This window comes from Phaethon lepturus, unplaced genomic scaffold (genome assembly GCF_000687285.1).
Source record: "Phaethon lepturus isolate BGI_N335 unplaced genomic scaffold, ASM68728v1 scaffold1988, whole genome shotgun sequence".
Classification (NCBI taxonomy): domain Eukaryota; kingdom Metazoa; phylum Chordata; class Aves; order Phaethontiformes; family Phaethontidae; genus Phaethon; species Phaethon lepturus.
The window spans coordinates 6,820-15,315 of record NW_010556699.1 but is presented as its reverse complement, the minus strand read 5'-3'; the positions used below and the strand labels follow the sequence as shown (position 1 = coordinate 15,315).

Below are 8,496 nucleotides of genomic sequence, written 5' to 3'. Positions count from 1 at the left end.
CTGTCCAGGCACCCACCTGCAGTCACCGAGCTGCCTGGGAAACACCTTTATGAGGTCTACAGTTTCCCAGAAAAAGTTGCATTTATAACACTCTCCAAACTAGGTGACACCTGCTTTTATAACCAAAGCAGCTGATCTTTGCCCTCGCACGCTGCCCTAAGGCAATGACCAGCTGAAGGAGACTGAAGTCACAGCTAAATGCATTTCTTGCTGCCTGCTGCTTATCAACCACAGGTCTTAGCTTCAAGTTATGGCAAAAAGCTCTAGCAATACCAACCTCCCTGTTAGCAAAGAGGCCTGCTCACCTGCTAATCTTTCAACTCAGGCTGTTCTCTGTAGGATAAAAGCAGTTTACTTGGCGGAGTATTTGTGATTTTTTTCCTTTTGTAAACATGAACTGCTGCCCACACACAGAATGACTCCTTGGAGCTGATACAGTTTAAAAGCTGAAATTCCGCATCGCTGCTTTTAGAAAGCAGAATATACTGTGTGCTACCGCTCTTTAAACAGCAGCAGGAGTAAAAGGAGTGAATGCAATGACCTCACATCATCCCTCAGCCTCCCTGAAGATGCTGCATCCAGTCGAGGTCACCTCCTTGGTAAAATCGGTTCAGCTCTATTTGCAGCCCACACAAGCATCAGGACAAACGGCTTGAACTTCAGCTATGAAGGAAAGAAATGAGTCACTTACTGGTGTGACAGCAGCACAGTGAAAATACACTGGCTCTGGCATGGCAGCTGGGAGCTTGACCCACTGGAAAGTTTGCAGATTCAGCTTCCAAACGTCTCCCAGAATCACTTCTCCGTTATAGCCTCCACAAACAAACACATCTGTAAAAGAGGAAACCCACAGTCCTTACGGGCCCAGCCATCCTTCATCCAGCAATCGCAGAACATGCCGTGACTGAAGTCAGCGATCGTCTTCCCAAAAGTTTTAGGGTCAACAATTACTTTACCTCAACAGAAGCTCTCAGTACCTCCCAAATCAGTCCCAGCAGGCTGTTCATAATCACAGAGGCCACTTGCAGAATCACAGAATCGTTTGGGTTGGAGGGGGCCTTTAAAAACCATCTAGTCTAACCCCCTGCCATGGGCAGAGACATCTTCAACTACAGCAGGTTGCTCAGAGCCCCGTCCAGCCTGACCTGGGATGTTGCCAGGGATGGGGCACTGATCACCTCTCTGGGCAACCTGGGACAGGGTTTCACCACCCTCAGTGTCAAAAATGTCTTCCTTAGATCTAGTCAAAATCTACCCTCTTTTAGTATAAAAACTGTTGCCCCTTGTCCTGTCACTACAGGCCGCGTTTAAAAGTCTTTCTCTGTTTTTCCTGTAGGACCCCTTTAAGCCCTGGCAGCTGCAGTACGGTCTCCCTGGAGCCTTCTCTGCTCCAGACTGAACCCCCCCAGCTCCCCCAGCCTGTCCTCCCAGCAGAGCTGTTCCAGCCCTCGGAGCATTGCTGGGGCCTCCTCTGGCCCCGCTCCAGCAGGTCCATGTCTCTGCTGTGCCGAGGGCTCCAGAGCTGGACGCAGCACTGCAGGGGGGTCTCCCCAGAGCGGGGCAGAGGGGCAGAATCCCCTCCCTCACCCTGCTGGCCATGCTTCTTGTTACACAGCCCAAGATAAGCTTAGCTTTGTGGGCTGTGAGCACGCATTGCTGGCTCATGTCCACTTCCCAGCCTGCCCATGATCCCAACCCCACCATGGCAGATTCAGCGCTAAATGCCATTGAGAAGCAGGAGTGCACTCCCACTTTTAGAAGCTGTATTAAGTCCTAGCTAACCTGAGTTCACAGGCACCCGGGTTTGATCAGATTCTAGTGGTTTTAAACTCATGGTGAGCCGCCACAGACCCGGCTTCTAGTCTTGTTGCCTCACAGAAGCGGGTCTTTTCTCCCAGCTTTGCCCAAATTCTCAACTCAGAGATTTGCACTGAAGCAAAAGTAAAAAAAAAAAAGTAAAAGCAAAAAAAATACGCAAAACTGCATATGAAGGTGACTGGAAGCATCTCCCAGCTCCTGTCTTACTTTTATTGGCATAATTATCCCTCCTAAGAAATATAATCTGGCATATCACTCTACCCTTTAACATACAGCATTCAGTAATAGAACTGAAGAGTTTTTAAAATAAGGATCAATATTGCAACTGCTTCTTCAGTCCATTATGAGCAATTCAGTTTCAATCAAGTTCAGGGGAATGTGTTCTCGAAGGACAGCAAGGCTACGGGAGAGGCCCAAATCTAGTTGAAGGAACATTCTACCATTCAAAATGAACATGGATTACATGTGCAGAACACTCTCTAAGTTGTGCCTCAAACAGTGCCACGCAAGTGATTTACAGCAAGAACATCTGTAGGATCGAAGTGAAGAACAAAAGGCTCTACTATAAACTCCAGGCAGCTCCTAACATATATAAAGTGACCCTCACTTTACTAGAGAAGGGAAAGACTCAGGTGCTAACTCTGCTACTGCCTCGTAATCCACTCCGTATGAGCATCTTGGAGTTACAACACCACGAAAAGGACCCACTATCAAAGAAATCCCTGAACAATCTCTAAAGAACTTGGCTTCAAGGACTTGTCCCAACTTTGCTTTTCACAGCAGACTGTAAAGCTAACAGGTTAGTCATCAAGCTGTAGCAGGGACATCAATCATACGTGTTCATAAGCTTGCAACCAGTAAGCTGCAAAGTACCAAGGACACTTGTAGCTAAAATACATGGTATTTTACACTGAAGTGGCCACATGAGATTTACGTGTTGCATAAAATACTGCAGAACTCCAGGGAGCAACAGTACTGTGCAGCATAGAAGTAAATTTGCCTACAGCAGCAAGATCCCTCATATGAAGCGTGGTGCCAACTGGGCAGCTTAAGGCCTGTTAAGGAGAAAGAAACCCTCTTCCAGAAAAGACATATGTACCCTGCAGTTCTCTCAAACATGAGCTGGAGGCCAGCATCTCTCAGGCTAGAAGGATGGGCTTGTCCTTGCTAGGTTGTATAAGATACACCAATTTTCAAGAGGCAGATCTTACCATTTTTTATCTGAACGCAGCTATGGCACCTTCTGGCTGCTGGAAAGCCTGAGGAGAATAAAAAAAGAAAGTATCAACTATAGTTGCTTTAAAGTGCTTGGGCAGGTGGTGATTATATCTCAACATATAATCATGGATAGGAGTCACTAGTTTCATTTATAAGGGGCTTCTGCTTTCCTATAATCTCAGGTATAACACCTCTAATCTAGCAACCAGCTCTTTCGGGTTTGACTCTTACTTGCTCTCCAGGGAAGGAAGAAATGTGCTGGAATCTCACTCCCCACAGACTCCAGCTCTCAACTGCAGCTTGGTGAAAAGCAGCAGCCAAAGGCCTACAAAGTTTCAGGGAAACCCCTGCTGCTATCCAGGCCAGCACGTGGTGCCTCGGAGGGAGCAGAGATGATGTGTATCTTCTTCTGGGAGGACAGCCAGCCACTATCATCTTCCCCACCCAGGGAGGGAGAGAAGCCAGACTGCTAAATATGCTTCAGATGGGTTAGTCCTCACTGCTAAAGCTCTGAACAAGCAGGGTCCTGAAGCCAGCGTTAAGGCACATCCTGTACAACGTTACGAAAAAGGATTTCAGCCTGCCAGCAAACAGCATCTTCGAGCATCTTGGCCACTCTCTGGTTTACAGGGGAAGACACATGAAATTCCAGACTCACCAACTTTTTCATGAGGTTTTGTGGCAATTTCCTCCCAGGTGTTGGTTTCAAGGTTGTACGCATGGATCTGAAGGGACAAAGAAGAGCCATTAGTTCCTCCTGGCTCTCCCAGCACTACGATGACGCAGTTACAGGCTCTGACCCAGGGAACTGCTATAAATAACACCTCTTTTTCATTAAGTGTAAAAACAAAAATAGCGAAGTCGCAGCCAGTGACTAAGCAGGTATAAAATCACCTTCAAAGTGTACCAGCTCATGAAAGCTTTCATCTCAGGCTTTGCTATTTGAGCCCCACAGCTGAAGAAAAAGAATACTGCTTTTAAAAAAACTGAACTGATTAAAACCCACACCCCTCCAGTTCTCAAAAGTATTTAGAAATGCCTAACTCATACTGCACGTAAAGACAAAAGAAATGCAGAGAATGGAGAGAGAAAAAGTCATGGTAACTGCTGCAGTTTCAACTTTTTTGGAAGCAGAGCGCTATTTAAAGTCTCCTCGTTCATCATTTCGCTGTTCAAGATTAATTCACTCCTCCCTCCCCAAACAGTATTGGAGAAAAACATTTACCACAAGAAAGGAAATTAAAGCATACGATTAAGGGAAAAGACAAGAAAAGAGTCACCATATCAATATTTGAATTTAATGTCAAGGAAATCCTTCCTTTGGCACTTTCCTGTTTTGGCACAAATAACACATTTAGAAATATGTCCCAAGTGTTTTTAAATGAGAATCTTTGATAACAGGTCTACAGAAATGAAACTGTGTTGCAGGTGAGTATGGTCACTGGGTACCAGATTCACCATTTGTAAGACAATAGGACTTGTTTGTGGCAACATCAGTTTTTACAGAAATAGGAGAACAAACTGCTCCTAGTTACCTATTTTTTTACTAAGCTCTCCAGACAAAGCCAGATGAACGGACTGTGCTGGTTATCATGGAACCATAAAATAGCTTGGGTTGGAAGGGACCCTTCAGGGCCATCTAGTTCAACTTCCCTGCAGTGAGCAGGGGCATCTTACTCAGAGCCCCGTCCAACCTGACCCAGCACATTTCCAGGGATGGGGCATCTACCACCTCTCTGGGCAACCTGGGCCAGGGTTTCACCACCCTCATTGTGAAAAAGGCCTTCCATATATCTAGTCTAAATCTGCCCTCTTTTAGTTTAAAACCGTTACCCCTTGTCCTACTGCAACAGGCCCTGCTAAAAAGGGGGTGTTTTTTTGCACACCTGCTAAAAAGTCTGTCCCTATCTTTCTTCCAAGCCCCCTCTCAGCCCTGGCAGCTGCAGTAAGGTCTCCCTGGAGCCTTCTCTGCTCCAGACTGAACCCCCCCAGCTCTCCCAGCCTGTCCTCCCAGCAGAGCTGTTCCAGCCCTCGGAGCATTGCTGGGGCCTCCTCTGGCCCCGCTCCAGCAGGTCCATGTCTCTCCTGTGCCGAGGGCTCCAGAGCTGGACGCAGCACTGCAGGGGGGTCTCCCCAGAGCGGGGCAGAGGGGCAGAATCCCCTCTCTCACCCTGCTGGCCACGCTGCACTGTAGAAAAATACTTCCCTGTAGAAAACCTCCTGTCCAGGCAAGCACTCAACATTTCTGATCACCTTACCTTATCTAAGGAATAAGCTGTCCAGGAAGTTCCACCTCCCAAGATATAAATCCGTTGACCATCATGTGCGATTTCATGTCTGTACCTGAAGGTGCAAAGCAGGACACTTAGCAGCACAAGAAATTAGTGCAAGTGAACAACAACTAAGGTTTCTGGAAAACACTGTCAAATTCGAGTAGTTTAAGCCGATGCCCCAAGCCTGGCTGTGCCGCATCAGTCCCTTAGGCTGGGAGTTTCAGAAGGTTTGGAAGCTTTCATGAGCAATCTAAGCAGCACCCCAGAAGCTTGAAAGGCATTTTCTGAGAGCAGAGCACCATGGAACTTAAGTACAATGATTTATGGAGCACGATGATGGCCCTCAATACTCCAACTCCTTCTCTCACTAACATGGTCACCGATTGATCTCCCAGCTCTCCCTCCTCCATGCCTTGCTACAGATTATGACACAGGGATCAACCAGAGCTTCTTGCCCTCCTCAGCACTTAGCAGCTGCCTCAGGTCCCCAGCTCTGTTCTGGCACCACACAGTACAGATCAGTGTCCTGGCAAAGGCTTCACACCCTATCCCTACATCCCCCTGCACGCCAGACTGCTGGAGCACTGGTTGTGCAAGGTTCGCCACCGAAAACATTGCTCTAAGAGTGTCCTGTCTGTGCTCTCTCAGCTTCTCACTCCCAGTAAAGGTGGTGACTCCCCAGTGCAAAAGCTCTCTGAAACTGTCCAGCTTCTCACCTCTCCTCTGGCATGTCACATGACATATTGTTTGGTTTCAGCTGGATCCACTCTCTAGTGTTGAGGTCTAGCTTATGGAGGTCAGTACTGTAAATGTAACCAGTTGTTCCTCCAAATACGTAGAGACAACCATTGATGATGGCCATGGCCTGGAAGGTAACAGAGAGAAACCAGTTCAAAAGGATGCGTGACACCAGTGTCTGAAAAAGAGAGAATTCCTGCCCTCCCAAAGCAAGACACTGCTTGCAAAGCTCTACCTACAACTTACAAAATAACGTGTTGAGGAGAACACAAAGGGCAAACAAGGATGATACACAAAAGATGGGAGGTAAAGGGGGACCTGTAGGAACGGAAAGTAACTCCATGGTCACAAGATGAGGACCTAGAAGTGAAGCTGCTGAGTTTCAGGCATCAGGCAAGACAGATCTGTGCAGCAGGGGCTCCCAGGAGCTAAAACCAAAGCAGAGTTAACCCTGAATCTCTTCCACACTGACCTTATATAGATGCTGTTATGAAGAATCTTATAAACCAGATATCAGCCAGCGGCATTAAGCATAACAGAGAAAGCCCCAAACACAGGGGATAAATCGGACTAAACAACAGAGACATCCTGTACAATTCAAAAAGCACACGGACTATCAGCCTACAGAAACTGCGAAGGTGGTGCAGGCACCATTCCCTGACGCAGTCCAAGGTGGAAGCAGAGATGTAAGCTCCTTCTGCTCCCAGCTGCCTGTTTGCCAAAGGCCAGCTCAAGACGAACCGGGCTAGGGGAAGACTACTTTCCTTCCTCCAAGTGTCTGGCACACATATAAATGAGACATTAGTCAGGTTATAAATTGTCTGCACCACAAGTACATTGACAGTATTAGTGGAATGCACAGCAAAAGGTGGCAGTCCTCCCGTCAGAGTGAATCTATTTTTTTGCACACCATGTTCATCCTCAACATTATGGAAAGTCTTAAAAGTTGTTGTTCTAATACAAGTAAGACCCACTAACCAACTAACCAGTGTTTTCATTTATAGTTTTGGGTTTTAAAAGCTTTGAGGAGGCTACAGAGCAACTCCAGGAATTACCAACCACTCCTTAAATCAGACGTAACTTTTTCATTCAACTGCATCTGGCATTTAGTTAACAAATATTGGCTTTTCTAACTACAAGAAAACTATTCCTTTCCTTTGAAATCTCAAAGAACCAAGACTGATCTATTTCTTTATGAATGATACCTGCCTTTCCTGACACTTACGTACACAGAGAACAACTCCGGTTACCAGCAAAGAAGAGATCTCCATGCTGTGGCCCCCTTTGTGTGACACACAGCACAGCGTACGCAGGCACGCTCAAAGCGCCTCACAAGGGCTGTCCTTCGTACCTGGCCATAGATTCGATTTGGTTTCTTGCCTCGGCAGCTGAGCAGAGCCCATCTTTTGTACTTGACATTGCAGACGTGGACATCGTTGCCATTGCTCTCCCCAAAGGGGATCCCGGTGCCCCCAAACACAAGCAGGTTGTTGCCATGCAATACAACTAGGAGAGACAGACAGAGCAGAGATACTTGTTGCTGTGAGACGCAGTAAAACAGAACGACTCTCTGCTCTGTAGACAGTAGGCAGCGAGTGTTCAATATTGTTCAAATAGCCTACAATTCACACTACGCATTTATGGCTTTGAAATTCTCTAAAAGAGAAAGAATACAAGCTAAAACCATGGTAACCAAAGGTCTACTTTTAAAAATGGCTAGTGAACAAAGAGATCTATTTTTGGATGCTTTGAGATGTCTGATTGCACTGAGCACCTAGCTGTTGAAAATGCAGGTGCCTTGCAACTATCAAGCTAAGTACCTGAAGACTACCTCTTGCATTTGAAATTTTTTCTTTCCCTCTGCCTCAACCTGGGCAAAAGGGGAAAGAAAAATCACAAAACCAATCCAAACTCAAGGCCTGCTTGCAGAAGAGTTGGAAACTGGATCCAGATTTCCCAGTTCTTGCCCAGTTCTGCATTCCACTAGGGACACCTATTAAAATAGCTTCAGGAGTAGGCCCACAGGAATTGAATTTCCATACGTACGTGACATGGAGGCTAGTTCCCTGGGCATGTAGCCTTCAGTGCCCATTTGATGCCAGGTGTCTGTAGCAAAGTTGTACCGCCAGAGTTCCCTGAAGAGCGGGTAGTCTTCATTCTCTGGCCCACCGGACTCATCATAGTCAGGATTGTAGCCTCCAAACACATACAAGTTGGCATTATCTGCCACGCAACGATGGCCACTTCTTGCTGGTGGAGATCTATGGCCTAGAGCAAAATGAGAAGGTAAAACAGCTTCAGTGAAATGTCATCAGAGCTTGTGTCCGAGGGTCAGGACTACACCCGCTGCAGTGGTCCTCCAACAGGAGCAGCTGGTGTTTAGTCGTAGGGAGGCATGTCTGCAGCCAGGAGGAAACAGCTCTGTAATGACAGATCCACTTCTCCGAGC

General features: G+C 46.9%; 1 protein-coding gene across 1 annotated transcript in view; it reads right to left on the bottom strand.

Annotated features, from left to right (window-relative positions):
* The window catches only part of KLHDC10 (kelch domain containing 10), a gene marked incomplete at its 5' end in the record, with an annotated part of 11,573 nt that overhangs the window by 938 nt on the left and 2,139 nt on the right, over nt 1-8,496 (bottom strand). The window contains 7 exons of the mRNA XM_010292528.1: nt 692-831; nt 3,030-3,077; nt 3,695-3,761; nt 5,295-5,379; nt 6,026-6,174; nt 7,399-7,553; nt 8,094-8,323. Coding sequence (XP_010290830.1) covers nt 692-831; nt 3,030-3,077; nt 3,695-3,761; nt 5,295-5,379; nt 6,026-6,174; nt 7,399-7,553; nt 8,094-8,323 — 874 coding nt within the window. The remainder of the gene's footprint in view (nt 1-691; nt 832-3,029; nt 3,078-3,694; nt 3,762-5,294; nt 5,380-6,025; nt 6,175-7,398; nt 7,554-8,093; nt 8,324-8,496) is intronic.